This window comes from Phoca vitulina, unplaced genomic scaffold, assembly GCF_004348235.1.
Source record: "Phoca vitulina isolate PV1807 unplaced genomic scaffold, GSC_HSeal_1.0 scaffold14, whole genome shotgun sequence".
Taxonomy (NCBI): domain Eukaryota; kingdom Metazoa; phylum Chordata; class Mammalia; order Carnivora; family Phocidae; genus Phoca; species Phoca vitulina.
The window spans coordinates 16,866,269-16,885,169 of record NW_022589717.1 but is presented as its reverse complement, the minus strand read 5'-3'; the positions used below and the strand labels follow the sequence as shown (position 1 = coordinate 16,885,169).

The 18,901-nt window shown below is 35.6% G+C and overlaps 1 protein-coding gene across 2 annotated transcripts in view; it reads right to left on the bottom strand.

Annotated features, from left to right (window-relative positions):
- NAA15 (N-alpha-acetyltransferase 15, NatA auxiliary subunit) overlaps positions 1–18,901 on the bottom strand; it is a 79,077-nt gene that overhangs the window by 41,226 nt on the left and 18,950 nt on the right. For both annotated transcript variants that reach the window (XM_032412871.1, XM_032412870.1), the window contains exons 2-5: positions 6,852–6,936; positions 4,940–5,044; positions 1,926–2,083; positions 982–1,116 (exon numbers count right to left, since the gene is read on the bottom strand). In XM_032412871.1, coding sequence (XP_032268762.1) covers positions 982–1,116; positions 1,926–2,083; positions 4,940–5,044; positions 6,852–6,936 — 483 coding nt within the window. The remainder of the gene's footprint in view (positions 1–981; positions 1,117–1,925; positions 2,084–4,939; positions 5,045–6,851; positions 6,937–18,901) is intronic.

The following is an 18,901-nucleotide window of genomic DNA, read 5'->3' as shown; positions in this document are numbered from 1 at the left end:
GCTCTTACTTAACAGTAGAATGTCAAATAATAAATCTAGAAAAAATAAGAGAGTTAGAGAATCACCACTTTGCAACTATCATAGAATAGTTGATTCAGGCAAGTACCACAATCGATGAATGTTAAAATTAGTGGTAAGTTTGATGAAGAACAGTCAAGAAAATCTCAAACTGCTTACCAAATACAACGAGGAAAAAAATAACAATTTTTAAATAAAGAAACCTGACAGACACCACCTTAACCAAGTAATTAAATGGAACAAACAGACCTTACACTTCTCAAAGTGATGAACTGAGAAGGGCTAAACATAACTCCTGTAGTTTCCTGCCAAAAATTCTTAACTATATCTAATAATGAAGAAACAGCAAAGAAATAAAAATTGATGGACATTCTACAAAGCACTTGCTGTACTCTTCAAAAATTTCAATGTCATGAAATACAAAGAAACTCTTCAAAACTTCCAGATTAAATCAGACTGGAAAGAACTGATAACTAAATATAAAGTATGCTTCTAGTAATGGGGGGAAATATCTTAGAAAGGATATAAATAGGACAATTAATACATTTTGAATATGGGCTGTGGATTAGATAATAACAGTCTATCAATGTTAAATTTCCTAATTTTTGATAATCTACACGGTACTGTGTATAGAGTTAATAACTATAGAGTTATTCTTAGGAAGTATCACACTGACAGATTTAGGAGTAAAAGATCATGGTATCTGCATTACTCTCAAATGTTTCAGGAAAAAAATTTAAAAAGATAAGTAGATAATAGAAATTGTAAAGTAAATGTGTCAAGTATTAATAATCAGTTAATGTGACTGAACTCCTACTTGGAGTTCTTTGTACTATTCTTGCAACTTTTCTTGAAGTTTGAAACTATTTCAAAACAAAAAGTTTGCAAGTCTATATACACTTCTTTTTTATCATTATACTTAGAATTAGACCCAGTTTACTAGGTCTGGCTTCTGGCTGTTACCTGTTGTGTTTTCCTAAATTCTTCTAAAATCTTTGCTGCCATTTCATAATCTTCTAATAAGTGGTAAGCAATAGCATAACCAATCCATGATGCTCTCTGTGCAGGGCGAAGCTGAAGTAATTGATACCTCGTTTCCTTTAAAGGGGAAAAAAAACACATTTTTTTCTTAGGTTTACAGTGAAAGCAAATGCTCCTAAAAAGATCATATTAATTTACCCAACAATGCTGAGCAATTTGCAACACAATCCTGGGAATAATAACAGAAAACAGCTTCAGACATCCATATTGTGTAGCTTTATAAGAGCAAAATAATATTTGGTAAGAAGTACAATGAAGCCTCCAAGATAATCTTGTAACTGTTTTAAAACTTAAGACCAGACCGCTTTATTACTTCCTGACTACTTAAAAAAAAAGAGAGACAGGATGGAAAGGAGTACAGCAGAAAAACTTTTTTTAAAATACAGGGCCCAACTACTGAGTTAAGATCTATAGAAAACAACTGAGCAGGTACTACACATGGCTATACAGATCTAAATTAATAGACTGATTTAAGGGTTAAAATACAGGCACAAAGAATAGTCTCAATGGAGGTAAAAAGAAGAAACAAATAGGCTTTCCAGAAAAATGTGAGAACTAAAGGTTGTATTTACATGTTACTAGCAGACAAAGGCATTGCCTATTTGAGGAACGTCAATGTTAATATTCACTGAATTAACTCCATTCTACAGAGTAATCCAATTCTGCCTCAGAGTAAAATAATTTATTTTAAAAATCTGATTAGTCCAGTCATAATATACACAATCACTACTAGGAGGAGATGAATAAGATTCAATTAAATTCTGTTTAAGAACGGAAAATTCTGTTTTCAGTAAGTACTCAAAAAACTTTTAAATATTTTAATACTACTTTCCCCTTAGAATAAAAAAATTGGCTATTTTACTTACCCTGTAACCCTCAAGATCTCTCATTTGAATCTGCAGTAAAGAAAGGTCCCTTAAGATTTGAAGATTGTCTTTATCCCATTTTAACGCATTCCTATAACACTTAATGGCTTCATCATATTTCTTGTCTGACCTCTGGAGAAGGCCATAAACATGCCAACCTAAAGGATTTAGTTAAGGACACAACCTACAAGTCAAGAAATAATATTCCAATAATATTCCTCAAGAAACTCAGAAAACTACAGCTATTTATAAAAGTATAAGCTTTAAAAAAAGAGAGAGAATATAAAGATAGAAGTTCAACACACTGGAAAACAACACAGCTTTTTGAGCCAAAGAAAATATGTCTCACCTGTCTTATTAGCTGTGACCTTGGTAAGTTACTTAGTCTTGTTGTGTTTCCTCAATTATAAAATGTAAATAGAAAGTCTATACAGCATAGTTTCATAACTAAATGGAAAAGACTCATACAAAATAAATGCTCAATAAATGTTATGAATTATCTACTGAGAGGAAGTGCGCATGCGCACATGAGTGCGGGGTGGAGAGGGCGTGCAATACGCCGAGGGAGAGGGAAAATCCCAAGCAGGCTCCCATCACTGGTCTGGATCTCAGGACCCTGAGATCATGCCTTGAGCTAAAATCTACAGTCGATGCAAAACCGACTGAGCCACCCAGGTGCCCATGGAATTATCTTTACTTTTAAAAGAAAAAAGAGGGAATGGGTATACACATGACATAATTATTTTACATCATGTACTTTTCTTTAGCTAATAAGATCCTTAGTATAGAACGCTTAGTGCAGTACAAAGTTCCTAAAAGTCAACATAGAAGATAAAAACCACATATAAGATAAAAATTCATTTAGCAAATAATTATTAAAATATCTTAATAATCAGGGTGTAGGTGACCAAAATGGACTATTTCCTGCATTCAAAAAATTTGTAGTAAGGGCACAGATAAGTAAACTGTAGTTGGTTATAAAAAATGCTATAAAGGGGGGAAATATGTAAATAATCCCACTCCCTTAATACAGGTCCTTTTCACTTTAGATCTTGATTACTGCACAGTCACCCATCCTCCCACCTTCAGTCTCTCTGCTTTTATGCTCTCCAGAGTAACCTTTCTTAAAAACAAACAAAAAAACCCACAAAATCAAAAGAAAATAATTCACTTCCCTTTCAGAAACTTGTACTGTTTCTCAGATCAAACTTTTCAATCTACCAATTTTTATGCCAGGGATCCTCAACAGAGTCAGTTAAATACATAATGTCCAGGATGGCACATGTAACTGAAAATACATATTTAATACCATAAATTTTATTTGAAAAATCCTTGCTTTCATACTATAAATGACAAAGTAAAGCTTAACACAATCTTCTCATTTGGCTGGTACATGTTTTTAAAAGCCTAAGACACACTACCCTTCATAATCTGGCCCCCATTACCTTTATTTCAGGACGTCATCACCTCTTGAGCACTGCAACTATCTTTTAACTGCCTCTAAACTTCACCTCCTAAAAATCTACACTTTAGGAGGGGTTTAACACTGCTAAAAATTTAAAGAAACGTATGTCCATCAAGAGGAACACAAATAAATTTAAGTAAATACATACAGAACACTGCCCAATCATTAAAAATGATGAAAAAGTATCTACAACAGTCTTACTAATTAGTCTTTTTTACCCTAGAGTTTCTGCTTACTCCCAACTCACTTCTGCTTTACTGGATTAGTGATAATTTTTGAACAAGCTGTAATGCTTTATGTAATACTCAAACATGTTTCTGTATATGCTTCCAGTAAGTACCTTCCTTCACCAGACTGTAAATTCCTCGACAGCAAAATCCCTAACTTTTCTTCATCTGTAGTATGCCAGAGGTCTGGTAAACACCTCAAATTCTAAGTGTCTCAGCACTAAAAACTGTATCAGCTCACAAAATAGGTAAAGAAATATTTGTTAAAAAACTGTTTAAAAAAGAGCAACCCACAATTTTTTCTCTATCTTCCTTCAGACATTTATACTTGCTCCTAACTTCACACTTCTGTTAAAATTTATCTGGTATAGTACCTTGGCATTATCAGAAACTACGTTAAACATCTAATATATTTCATCATTAAATCCTCACAACACCACAATGAGATGGATATGGTTCTCCTCATTTTATATACTAGGAAACTAAGTCCTAAGATCACAAAAAGAAGATAAGGTGAAATTCAAACCTAAGGGAAGCATACTCCAAAGCCTGTGCCCTTCATCAGTATACTATTTGTCTACTATTCCTACTGCATATTTTTTTCTAAATTTGTAATGATGATAAAATTTGCAGGGTGCTTCTTTATTTGTAATTGTGGAAGAGCTTTTATAAATATAGTACCCCCTATCTGTGGGGGTTTCAAGACTCCCCAAAACTGCCTGAAACAACCAACAGTACTGAAACCTATATATAACTATGTTTTTTCCTATACACACATACCTATGATAAGGTTTAATTTACAAATTAGGCATGGTAAGAGATTAACAACAATAACAAAATAGAACTATAATAATACACTGTAATAAAAGTTACGTGAATATGGTCTCTCTTTCTCTTAAATATTTTATTATACTGTACTCACCCTTTTCCTTGTGATGTGAGATGATAAAATGCCTACGTGATGAGATGAAGTGAGGTGAATGACGCAGGCACTGTGACGTAGTGTAATATCACTACTGACCTGACAATGCGTCAGAAGGATCATGTGCTTCCAAACCGCAGTTGACCTCGGGTAACTGAAACTGCAGAAAGTGAAACTGCGGATAAGGTAGGACTACGGTATTTTAAAAGGCAAGTCCAATTTATCTGAACAGAAGTAATGTTAGAACAGGGTAGGTACATAAAAATGTTCATTAAGACAGCTGTTAATTTAAAACTTTGGAATTACACAGTAAGACGAATCTAAGACTTCTGACTCCCAAATTGCTGTCTTAGCTTAAGACACCCCAGTCCAATCCTTAAACATATCTCAAAAAGGATACACACATGACTCTTCAAGTCATTTCTCAAACCTCGACGAACCAATTCATAAGCTTCTTCCTTTTTCCCCAAACAGTTCAATGTTAATCCTTTCATAGCCAGGGTTTCTGTTTTTTAAAAAGAGAAAGAAAAGGAAGAAAAAAGTAATTAAACATTAAAAATAATCAACAAAGAAGTAATCATAATCTCAAAAACAAATGTTACATTATTCTAAGCACTTAAACTTTCAAGAAGATTATTTGGAAAACATTCAGACTTCTACAGAATTAAAATATTTTAAAATTTGACAAACCAAGGAAACACACATTTCTATAGTCTAGGCATCCCCAGAAAATTTTTTTTTAAATAAAAAGATACAAAGATGCATGATTATCTGGTAATTCATGTGCTAACAAGATACAATGACTCTATTACTGTTCTTCAAGGGAATTCCATGGAGTCACCTCATATAATCAAGCACTCCCTTAAAGTACAGAAAACTTTACCTTAAAACAGACTTTATTTCTGTGAACTCAAGTTACATTAAGATTAAATCCACTGTTCAATGGTTAAACCATCCACATAAATTTTCTAACATTTCTGATTTTCATAAATTTTTAAATGATTCTTTGGGATTACTACCAAACACACAACAAAGAAAACATCAGGCACTTGTCATTTACAATCAAAAGATTAAGAGAGTTCAGAGAAATACTAAGTTCTCAGAGAAGGAAAAGAAAAAAGATTTCTAATTTTATAACATGCATGTTACGAAGCATAAAAAGATTTTATTTATTTATTTGATAGAAACACAGTGAGAGAGGGAACACAAGCAGGGGGAGCGGGAGAGGGAGAAGCAGGCTTCCCGCAGAACAGGGAGCCCGATGCGGGGCTCGATCCCAGGACCCCGGGATCATGACCTGAGCGAAGGCAGACGCTTAACGACTAAGCCACCCAGGCGCCCTGTCTATTCATACAAGTTTTACCAAACATCTTAAAGTACCTTAATTAACGAAACTCTGTACTGCCAGTGAGTCTAAGACAAACCATCATTTTACGTACTGTTAAAATACTTTCAATTAAATTATGGCACTTCATACAACACACCATCCACCTAACAAAAAACATTTTTTAACAAGGAAAAAAAAGAGATAAATTTAGGTGGTTTCATTCCCCCTGCTTTCCACCTCCAATCTTATTATAGTAAAAATACACAGGAGTAAAGAGAGCCGATAGAGAACTATTACTCTCTCCTTTTTCTTTGATACTAAGAGATTATCAAATTAATTACTGAAGAGCCATGTTTCCTAACTGTACAAATCAGACTTGCGAAAGCTTAGTTTTCCTATGCATCTTCACAAGTTTAGCTACACACTCTCCTCTTACCCTACCAACATCTCACTGTCCAATCTTCTACCCTCACATAGGCAAAACCTATGTAAATTTTCAGAACGTCACAATATACAAATCATGTCTTAAACATGACTGTCTTGAAAAACTAAGATACAATGCTGAATAAAAAGATGCTAGCTCATAAGATAAGGACCAAATGGACACTTTCTAAATAAGCTTAATGTAAGAAATCAAATTTTTCCAGCTCAACAAAAGTTCTAAAGCAAATTTTTCTAATATCTTAAATGAGCTTATTTATTAAATCTAAACATATCTGTCCCTACTAATTTCCTCTGCCTTTCCTACAGCATTAATCTTCAAAGCAGGAATAAACCAGAAATCAAGTAGAATGTGTTACAGTTTTCTTAACATTAAATTCAAACTACAGTATTAAAACATCTTCACACAAGAGTCAAAGAAGGTCCATTCTCTCTGAAAAATAGTTAGGGCAGCTGAGAGTAACAGAATCCAAATAAGTGAAGTCAAACAAGTTAGCAAAGCTTTATTTACTTACACTTACAAGTATATGTTATTTATACTTACCTCCATGCTCTGCAAATTTGGGATTAGAGAGGATTTGTTTACAGAATTTCAATCCATTTCGATACTGTTTATGTTCATAACATCTCTGTCAAAACAAAAAAGAAAAAATCGAGTTTAGGAAGAAATGCAATTTTAAATTCAATACTAAAATTTTGATTACTAAATACACAGAGTGATCAAATGTTATTTCCATATTCTCCTAAATCCCACTTAAAAAAAAAAAACAAATACAGAAGATTCAAATACAGAAAGTAAAAGCAAGACAAAGAGACAGAATATAGGTTAGGAAAAATAAGAAATCATCAGCTCACTCCAAAATGTCCAGCAAGTGTTACAGAAAATGAAAACTGAAAGAAAATAAAGGTCTGGAAATTGTATTTTAAAATAGTATTTTCTTCTTACTGAAGGAAAGAAGTCTCTCAAGCCACAGGGATGCACAAGTGGCATGCAAAATAATGAAAAAGAAAAAAAAGACCTATACCATGGCACATCATAATGAAATTTCAAAGCCTTAAAAATAAAGAAAAGCCTCCAGAGGGGGAAAAAAGTCACATAAAAAGGATCTGTATTTAGAATATCACTGAAATTTTATTCCAAAGTAACAATGGAATACTGTTAAAAACTAGAAAACATCTATACATAGCCTTCAAAATTCAGAGTGAAATCAAGTTTCGACCTAGAATGCTACACCCAGCCAAATTATCAATCAAGTTGTGAAAATGACACTCACAGGCTTCTCAGAAAGCTAAAATTTTATCTCTATGCATTCCTCCTTATGAAACCATTAAAAGGAATCAAACAAAACAAGACAATATGGCACTTGGTAAATAAATCTAATGCAGAAAAAAGAACTAGAGAACAACCACTCCAAAATAAAAAAGGAAGCCAAAGGCCACCATGGAATAGGTTTCCAGTAAGGGCAAAATGGAACTAATATATTTCATAATATGGAAATTATTATTTATAAGCAAATGACAGAAATTCAGACACATTTGGGAAAAATGAGAAATACGTCTACAGAAAACCAACTGCATGAGCAAGTATTAACTCAGGAGAAATAAAGGCTTGTATAAGAAAGTATGGTCTTAGTGTAATATTCAGCTTAACAGTAAACAATACATGCATAATTATAAAAATGTAAATATTCAGTGCCAGTTTATCAAAATGTTGTGATACAACTATGACAGGGTAATGAGGAAAAGGAAAGTGGACGAATGTGTGAATGATGTTCTAAGTCCTTCTTTTCCATAACCAGAAGTCAACAAATGTTTTCTAAAAGTCATGTACCAAGTACAGTGGTATATTACTAAGCAACAAGAAAGCAAATACCAAAGAAAATGGCTAAGAGAGTCCTTGATTCTGAAGTGGGAAGGTGAAAGGGTGAGCGGGTAGGGGAGAAGGGGACATATTTTTTTATCATGTTTTAGTGCTATTTGACTTTCAGGTATCAATATGTGGTTTCACTAATAACAATTATTTTTTTTAATGCTTTTTTTTTTTTTTAAGTAGGCTCCATGCCCAGCGTGGACCCCAATGCAGGGCTTGAACTCACCCCACTGAGATCAAGACCTGAGCCAAAATCAAGAGTCAGATGCCTAACCTACTGAGCCACCCAGGCGCCCCAATAATTATTTTTTAAACCATTCTATTTGTTACAGGAAAAAGCCTGCATCTAAAAGATATAATAATCTATGCCAGAATTCACGGTCATAAACTTAAGCAAATTTTACTTACAACTATCATCAAAATCTGGGAGACTTAATGCAAATGATGACAAAATCACAGCAGAAAAAAATGTAGAAACAAAACAATGAAAATGTAAAATTTTACATTTGGCATCAAAAAAATCAACTGCTTAAGCTCAATGCTAGAACAACTACAGAATTGTTCTATAACAACTATGTCCTCATCATCTCTACTTTGCTGTTTCTCATCTTAAACTTAATATATCCAAAACACAACTGAATTTTTCCCCCAGAATCTGTTCTGCACCAAGTCTTCATCATCTCAGTAGATGCTTTTCCCTCAACTCACCCAACCAGATGTCAAGAAAACAAAAACAAAAACAAAAACAAACAAGCCCTATTTATCTTTGGTGCTTTCTTTCACTCATACTTCCATCCTCTAGTAGGTACCATTAGTCCCAATTTCTCTACAATAGCTTCCTAATTTCCTGCCCCCCCCTCCCCATAATCAACTATACACTCAACAGGCAGAGTTATCTGGGGATAAGAGGGAAGGGAAAGCAGAAGCAGGAACTCAGAGCTATCATTAATCATATGTAGTCAAAGAAACATAACAAAGTAATTAAATTTCATGTTCCTATTTACTCAGCAGAAAGCCTAACTACAGTGTGTTTTTCTTATAATAATTAGGTATAGTTATGATGTAAACACTAGTTCAAAGAGACACTCCTGATGTGTCAATGTTTTCCAGGAACTATATACATACAAAGAACAGTTCAAGGGCATTATTCTTAAAATCTTCAATTAGCTTTCTGAAAACTTTTCTTTTTCTTTTTTTTTTTTAATTTTATCTAAGTAGGCTTCATGCCTGGTGTGGAGCCCAACATGGGGCTTGAGATCAAGAGCTGATCAAGAGTGGGACGCTTAACTGACTGAGCCACCCAGGTGTACCTCTGAAAATTTATTTCTGTAAAAATATAGTAAGGGAACTTCCACTTTTGGCCATGATGGAATAAGTGAGGTTGAACTTGCCCTTCTACTTACTATAAACAACAAAAATGGACAAAGCATATGAAATAACTATTGTCAGACATTGTACAATAGGCAGCACAGGGTTGTGAACCATGGGGGGGGGGGGATGACAGGCTTAGAAATGCCCCTGCTCTATAGATCATAGTACAGGGAGAAGGATCCCAAGCAGAGCACAACAGTCCACACAGAGTTGAAGAGACAAAGACTGAATGAAGTTCAATGAGGCCAACCAAATGGTAAAGCAAATGCTGATGGAACTTGCAGAGAAAGAAATTTAAAAATCTGCAGGGGGTCCAAATGCATTGGTTGCTGAAAACTATGAGTGCTAAGTCTTGAATATGTAGAGGGAAACTTCATGAGGCCAAACAAAGAATGACCAGGAAGCAGTAGGTTCAAGAATTTTCAGGGTTCACATGGTACTGAGAATTCCAAATAGCCAGAATGGAGTCTTCAATGAACACCTGCAGAATTCAGTAAATACTGCAAAAAGGTCTGCTCAGCAGAAGACAAAAACTAGCCCTAGAGTACGTGTACTCTAGACCCACCCTAAACAAAGCCCTAGGCTGATATACAAGTACCTTCACTGTCTGCTATTAACAAAGTCCAACACTCTTTAAAAACAGATAAGTCATATAAAACAATGTAAAATTCATAAATACCCAGCATCCAATAAAATACTATTATATAAGCTAAGAAGCAAGAAAACATGATCCATAACCAGGAGAAATAAGAGAAAAGATTAAATAATGAGATCAAAATATCAAGACAACTAAATGCTCAAGAGTTTAAGGAAAATATAAACACGTGAAAAGAGAAACAGAACATATAAAAAAGAACCAAATAGTGCTTCTAGAGGTGAAAAATATAATATATACAATGAAAATGTCATCAGATTAAAGGTATCGACACCGTAGAAGAAAAAATCAGTGAAATGGAAGACACAGCAATAGAAACTACCCAAACTGAAGTATAGAGAAAAAAGATAGAAAAAATAAATTAGCAGAGTCCCCATGCATCTGTTGCTAAAAATTGCTGAGTACTAAGTCTTAAATATGTAAGGTGAAACTTCATGAGGCCAAACAATGACCCTTCTGAACAAAAGCAAAATTCTAAAAGCATCACAAATCTAAATGAAAAAGGTAAAACAATAAAGCTTCCCAATAAAACATTTTAAAATATCTTCATTATACATTAGGTTGACAAAGCTCCCTTATCCCTTCAACAGGAAAGTTTAAATGTTTAAGATACTTTTAATAAAAGGTAACTCAGGGGCATCTGGGTGCCTCAGTTGGTTAAGCGTTTGCCTTCGGCTCGGGTCATGATCCCAGGGTCCTGGAATTAAGCCCCGCATTGGGCTCCCTGCTCAGTGGGGAACTCAGCCTCTGCCTCTCCACCTGCTCAATCTCTCTCTCAAATAAATAAATAAAATCTTTAAAAAAAAAAAAAAAAAAAAAGGCTAGCCAGAGAAGACATATGCAATGCCCAACAAAGATCCTATATCTATATATATAATATAAAGAACTCCCATAAGTCAATATCAAAAAGACAGCTCATTAAAAAATTGGGCAAGGAGGAATGCCTGCGTGGCTCAGTTGGTCAAGCATCTAACTCTTGATTTCAGCTCAGGTCATGATCTCAAGGTCCTGGGATCAAGCCCCCGAATCGGGCTCTCTGCTCAGCAGGCAGTCTGCTTCTCCCTCTCCCTCTGTGCACTTTCTCTTGCAAATAATAAAATCTTTAAAAAATAATAATAATAATTGGGGAAGGGTCTTGAAAAAATGAACCCGAAAGAGGTTATACTAACAGCCCATAAACACATTAGAGGTGCTTAATTACATCAAAATAAACAGAAATAAAAACATATCTTCACCAAAAGACAGGAAAAATGTGAACATTTATTAAAAGCTGAGATTACAAAACAAACTGAGGGTTCTAGAGGGGAGGGGGTTGGGAGGATGGGTTAGCCTGGTGATGGGTATTGAGGAGGGCACGTTCTGCATGGAGCACTGGGTGTTATGCACAAACAATGAATCATGGAACACTATATCTAAAACTAATGATGTAATGTATGGGGATTAACATAACAATAAAAAAATTTAAAAAATAAAGCTGAGATTACAAAAAAATACATGAAAGCAACAAAAAATACCTAAAATTAATAACCTACCTGAACTAATAGTTCAGTAGTAGGTCAGCAAAAACTTAGTATCTTTTAATTTACTTTGGATTAAAAATTGCTTTTATACCTAAGGCTTAAATTTACCAAAGCCAATACAATAAATATGGTACAAAAGGAGTGTACGTCTTCTCTGCTCAAGTAAACAAACCACATAAAGTGTGATCACTATGTCATAATCCTAGCATTATATTTGTAGGTAATTTTTACAAACCAGTATAACATTATGAATGGAAAAATTTACTTCAAGGAATTAGTCAAACAGTGAACAGCTACCTATGGAATCAAATAGCTCTGGTTTTAAAAACTGACTTCAGACAATAAACTAGTTATGTAGTCTTAAATACTTTGCTGAGTATCAGAAAGAGTCCTTAAATCCTGGAGATCACTTGCCAGGAAAAAACATGTAAAACAGTACTAACAGCTAATACTTATTGAGCATTTACTGAATGCCAGGTACTGTGCTAAATACTTTACAGGGAAAACTCATTTAATCTCACAATGGTATGAAGTAAGCACTCTTTTTATCCTCATTTTGATGAGATACTTGAGGTCCAGGGAGATTATAAAATTTGGCCAACGTCACACGGCTACTAGGTGATGGAAAAAAAGATTTAAACCAGACAATCTGGATTCAGAGCCATTACAGCTAGCCATTACAACTACCTTTCTACTACAGTTGAGCAGTGTAGCACAGGAAAAAAAAAAAAAAATAGGAAGAAAAAAGTTTTTTAAAAAAGAAAACCTCTAACACAAGAGATATAATGCCACTGTAGAAAGCAGAAAGAAAGAGAGGGAGAGAGAGAGGGAGGGAGGGAGTAAGGGGAAGAGGAAGGGAAGGAAGGAAGGAAGGAAGGAAGGAAGGAAGGAAGGAAGGAAATTAAGCTATATCCCATTACAGAGGCAACTGCTATTAACATTCTGATTTTTTAATAAGGTTTTAATCCAAAAACTACAGAAGTCTACTGTCCCATAGTATAAATGTGAACCTGTATAAATATAATTGATTAACAAGCATATAAAAATCATAGATGTTGATATTCTTACTTGACATGCACAATGTGACTTTATTTTGTATAGTTGAACTTAAAATACTCAGGATTCCAGTTGTTTTTTTCTTGGTCTTACTGGAAATACCTTACACTGTTTACAGCACCACATTTTTCAAAGGGACTGCACACTAACATCTCATTTAATCTTCATGATACTCCTGTAAACTAAGAATAAAAGGTTCAATCCTTATTGCACAAGATTAAGAAAACAAGCAATTTACCTAGTTACTGGCAAAATTTAGACTACATCCTAGGCCCTCTGAAGCTCAGATGAGAGTTCTTTCCATCATATATAGAAATTTTATTAATTTTATTATCATAAATGTTATTAAAGGTTATAGTTTTTGTTGCGGGGGGAGGCACCTGGGTAGCTCAGTCGGTTAAATGTCTGACTCTTGATTTCAGCTCAGGTCATGATCTCAAGGTCCTGACAGGATCTAGCCCCACACTGGGCTCTGCGCTGGACGTGGAGCCTGCTTAAGATTCCCTCTCTCCTTCTTTCCCCCACCCCCAACCCCCACTCACACTCCCTCTCTTTAAAAAAAAAAAAAAAAGCCTATCGTTTTGGGGTGCCTGCTGGCTCCATCAGTAGACTCTCTCAATCTCAGGGTCGTGAGTTCAAGTGCCACATTGGGAATGGAGCCTACTTAAAAAATAAAAATTTAAAAAGCTGGGGCGCCTGGGATCGAGCCCTACACCAGGCTCCCTGCTCATCAGGGTAATCTGCTTCTCCCTCTGCCTCTCCTGCTCCCCCTGCTGTGCTCACTCTTTCTGTCAAATAAATAAATAAAATCTTTAAAAAAAAATTAAAAAGCCTATAATCTTTTAACAGATCTTCTAATCAAATTCAAACATTATCTCACCTTGTTTTTATTTTTTAAAGATGTATTTATTTTAGAGAGAAGTGCATGGGGGGGTGGGGGGGAGAGGCAGAGGAAGAGGGAAAATCTCAAACAGACTCCCCTCTTGAGCACAGAGCCCAACTTGGGGCTTGTTCTCAGGACCCTGAGATCATGACCTGAACTGAAACCAACAGTCAGAGGCTTAACCGACTAAGCCACCCAGGAGCCCCTCACCTTGTTTCTTTTCTTACTTATTATTTTAGTCAAATAGATGGGCAATAAAAGTGCCAAAAGGTGAGAAAAATGAACACACACAGAATAATTAACTAATTGGATAATTCCCCCACATAATTGAGTTTACCAAATGAAAATTAAAAAACAAACGCCACTTTCTTTAAATGTGATAATAGTATACTACCTAGCTTTTTATTTTATCACACATTTCAGACCAATAATTAAGTTTCAATTCCTAATGATTATGTTCTCAATTAATAAAATCTGGCAGTCTTCCATATTAAAATTACACTCGTTGTCATTAAACCAATTATCTCCTGTCAATGTGACCTGTAAAACTAATTCAAAATGACATACTCCTCCAAAACACTGCTAAGAATTAATTTCTTCACACTCAAGAATCAGTATGTATTTAAGGAAATGGATCCCAATCTTTTTCTCCTAAAAGCACTACTTCTACAACAGGTCACTCATTACAAATGAGAGTAGTATTCCTAGTTTAACAGAAAAAATAACAACAAATATAAAATATATAAAAATTCCTTTTTTGAACCATTCAAAAAGATGTACAAAATGAAAAAAAAATAGATTTGCTTATTTTTCAAATCCCATGTAACACTAACACTAAAGTTAATTCTACAGAACTATATAAAACGAAGGCATCATGACAAGATTCTTAATGCCTTAACCAATCCCACAGGCTGAAAGTAAGTTTTTAAGGAACTTTTACTTAGGAAAACATGCAAAAATATTATATACAGTATACTTTGAAAAAAAGTTTCATATTCAATTCATTTAAAACAGGTTTTATAAAACGTCATGATAGACATTAAGCTCTCTACAGCGGAATCATCCAATTAAATAAAACTACAAGTCTACAGGGGCGCCTGGGTGGCTCAGTCAGTTCAGCATCTGACTCTTGATCTCAGCTCAGGTCTTGATCCCAGGGTTGTGAGTTCAAGCCCAGCATGGAGACTGTTTTAAAAAAAAAAAAAAAATAGAAGTCTACAATCCTATCTCTAAAACTCTTGTACTTGGGAGTTCTTGAAATTTCAGAACCATAAGGGTTTCCCTTGGTATGGAATGAATGCCACAGTGCTCTATATGTTCTCTTGTCTATAACATGGGTATATGTTAATTCAAAATTAAACATAACAGTTTCAAAAATACTAGAACGTTGTAGACTATTATCTTCCAGTAGGAGTTAAATTTTAAAATACTAACGCTATGCTCTAGAAAGGGTAAAGCATGGGTCACCGCGGTGGCACAGCTGATTAAGCCTCTGACTCTTGGTTTTGACTCAGATGGTGGTCTCAGGGTTGTGGGATAGAGCCCCACGTTGGGCTCCACACTGAGCGTGGAGTCTGCTTGATATTCTTGCTCCCTCTCCCTCTGCCCTTCCCGCTTGTGCTCTCTAAAAATAAATAGATCTTAAGAAAAAAAAATAGTAAAGAAAAATAGGATATAATTAGAATAGAATAAATTGTCCTAATAGATAAAAAACCCCATTGTGCTAAATACACTCTGAGACTCCTGCTTCCAAATGTACAGGAATAACTGACACAAATAATACTTCTGGGGAAAAAAAGAAAAAAAGATGAAACTTCTGCCAAGCATAAAACTAGTTAAGTAAATATGAAATAATTATTTTCAGATGTTGGGTGAGAGCCAACACAAGACTCTGATCTCAGAAGGGAATCAAGGTAAATCCCAAGAAAATCCTTTTTTCTGCCTAGAGGCAATTTACAGACTATAGAATGGGGGGCGGGGGGGGGGGGTGTGTGTGGACAGACGATGGCAGTCTCACTGATCTAAGCAGATAATCTGAGTTAGAAAGTGCTCCAGTAGCTAGAGTTTATGGGGCAGGGTATCAGAGAAAACTGTACAAAGATGAAGCTTTGGAAATCTGCCCAGGAATCTTCAGTCAAACATATTTTTTTTTAAGATTTTATTTATTTGAGAGCCAGGAAGAGAGAGCCGCCACATGTGTGGGCAAGCAGAGGAGGGAGAGGCAGAAAATCTCAAGTGACTCTGCACTGAGCGTGGAGTCTACATGGGGCTCGATCTCACAACCCTGAGATCATGACCTGAGTCAAAATCAGGAGTTGGATGCTTAACTGACTGAGCCACTCAGGCACCCCTGAATCTTTTGTCAAGTATTAAGCTGAGCGGGTTCACTGAAAGATTCTACAGAAGCTAGGCAAAAACAACTATCAACTAGCATGAGCAGAACAACTACTGGTGCTCATTCATACATGGATGGGAGGAGACATCTGAGTTCCTAACACCCAGTTAGAGACTTCATTGAATATTCCAAGATTCAGGAGAGACCCAGAAAGCCAACACTTTAGGAATAAGGCTAATCTAGACCCACTTTTATTAAAGCCTTAAAACAAGCCCTGGAGAGAAGCTGATGCACAAGCAAATTAACAGTCTGTCAAAACAAAACTCTATTAAGAAAGCCAATGCGATCCAGACATTCAATGGCCTAGTGTCTATATTATCCAATATTATGAAAAAACAAAAATTATTAGAAAGGTGAAAAAGCAAAAATTGTGACCCATGACGTATAGGGAAAAAAAAATCAACAGAAATTCAAAAATGACGATGATGGAAGTAGCAAAGACTTTAGAACAGTTAACTATTACATAATATTAAAGGACTGAAAGGAAAACATGGACCCAATCAGAAAACAAACAGAAAATCTCAAAAGAAAAATGGAAACTTGGTGGTGAGGGGGAGGCACCTGGCTAGCCTCAGTCAACAGAGCATGTAACTTGATCTTAGGGTCATGAGTTCAAGGCCCAAAAGGGGGGGCGGAGAGGAAGAAAGGAAAAGAAAAGAAAAGAAAAGAAAGGAAGGAAGGAAGGAAAAAAGAAAGAAAGAAAGAAAGAGGGGCGCCTGGGTGGCTCAGTCGTTGGGCGTCTGCCTTCGGCTCGGGTCGTGATCCCGGGGTTCTGGGATCGAGCCCCGCGTCGGGCTCCCTGCTCGGCGGGAAGCTTGCTTCTCCCTCTCCTACTCCCCCTGCTTGTGTTCCCTCTCTCGCTATGTCTCTCTCTGTCAAATAAATAAATAAAATCTTAAAAAAAAAAAAAAAAAAGAAAGAAAGAAAGAAAAAGAAAAACGGGTGCCTGGCTCAGCCTGTGGAACATGTAACTTTTGATCTTAGGGTTGAAGGGTCAAGCCCCATGTTGGGTATAGAGATTACCTAAAAATAAAATTTTTGAAAGTATATATTTAAAACACAGGAAAAACGGAAACTTAAAAATATGGACATTGTAGAATAAAAAATACCAAAAAGTGAAAAGTTAATCATATAGATTTAAAATATAGACACTGCAGTGAATTTGAAGCCAATGCAGTGAATATAAAACCAATGAGACAACTTAAAGTGGCTGCAATGAACGTGAAAACGTATCAGAAATGATCCAAAATGGAAGCCACAAAAGGAAAATGAAGAGGGTAGCAGGGAAAGAACACAGAGAAACTCAATGACCTGTGGAACAATAACAAGTAGTCTAATAGTGGAACACATAAATGTAACAGGAGCATCAAAAGGAAATAAAGACTGAAGTGGGATAAATACAAAAAACTGCAAATGTGGGAAGCCTGGGTGGCTCGGTCAGTTAAGTGTCTGCCTTCAGCTTAGGTCATGATCTCAGGGTCCCGGGATTAAGCCCCTCATCGGGCTCCCTGATCAGCGGGGAGCCTGCTTCTCCCTCTCCCGCTCCCCCTGCTTGTGTGCTCGCTCACTCGCTGTGTCAAATAAAGAAATAAATCTTAAAAAAAAAATGCAAATTTGATAAAAACTCTAAATCCACAGATCCAAGAATCTCAACAAATCCCAAATAGGATAAACTGAAAAAAGATAGGAGGAGAACAGAGGCACATCACAATCCAATTGCTGAAAAGTAACAACAAAAGAGAAGATTATGGAACTAGTTAGAAAAAAGCCTGTATTATAAAAGAAGGTCTCCAATTATCTCAGCTTCTACCTTAAGAAATTAGAAAAATAAGAGCAAATTAAACTCCCAAGTAAGCAGAAAGGAAACAAAAAAGGTTAAGAGCAAAATCAATGTAATAGAAAAAAGAAAAACTGAGGAAATCACTGAAACCAAAAGCTAGCTCTTTTGAGACCAATGAATTTGATAAGCTCTAGCCAGTTTCAGGCATAATCACAAAAGTGCAGAGTACGGTAAAATAACTAGAACCCCAGCTTTCTAGCCAGAGGATGAAAAAAGAAGACTCAGGGAAACAAAGTACCAAGAATATCACAGAGAAGGAGGAACTAGAGAAAGCACCCCCATAGTTACTTATGGCTCACCCCTAAACTGCACACGCTTGGATCTGATCCTATTCACGACACTGAAGACTGAGAAATGAAGTAACAGATACACTGTCCAGGACTCAGACTAGTTCCTGGGTGGCACATCAACAGGATTTTAAAACTGACTACAAAGATTTTAAAAACTGAACTGATACTAGAACCACAGCCCAAAGAAAAGAGTTGAGACTTGCAGCTTGAACCTAACCAGATTTGCTAAAACAAAATTAACATTCTCCACAGGATCTCAATAAGACCCAGATTCTGATAAGCTGATATTTAAAATGTCCAGGATAAAATCCATAATTATATGGCATGTGAAGAAACAGGAAAAATCTCAACTTGCAAGGAAAAAGACAATTTACAGATGCCAATGTGGAGATGAGAGAGATTTAAGACTTTAAATTAGCTATTATAAAAATACCAGAGGAAGCAATTACTGAACACTTTGTAACACTTTTTTTGGGAAGATAAGAAAACTCATCATATGGGCTCAATACCAGAATGGAGATAACAGGAAAGAATCAGTGTACTGGTAAATCGATAAAATTTATCCAATCTGAAAAACAGAGAAGAGATTTTTTAAAAAATGAACATAGCCTTAGGCACTTGTGCCAGAGGAATCCCAAAAGAGGGGATCCTCTGGGATCCTCCAGCATAGTTCATCAGCACCAATGTCTGAGGTGAGGCACTATGGTACAATGA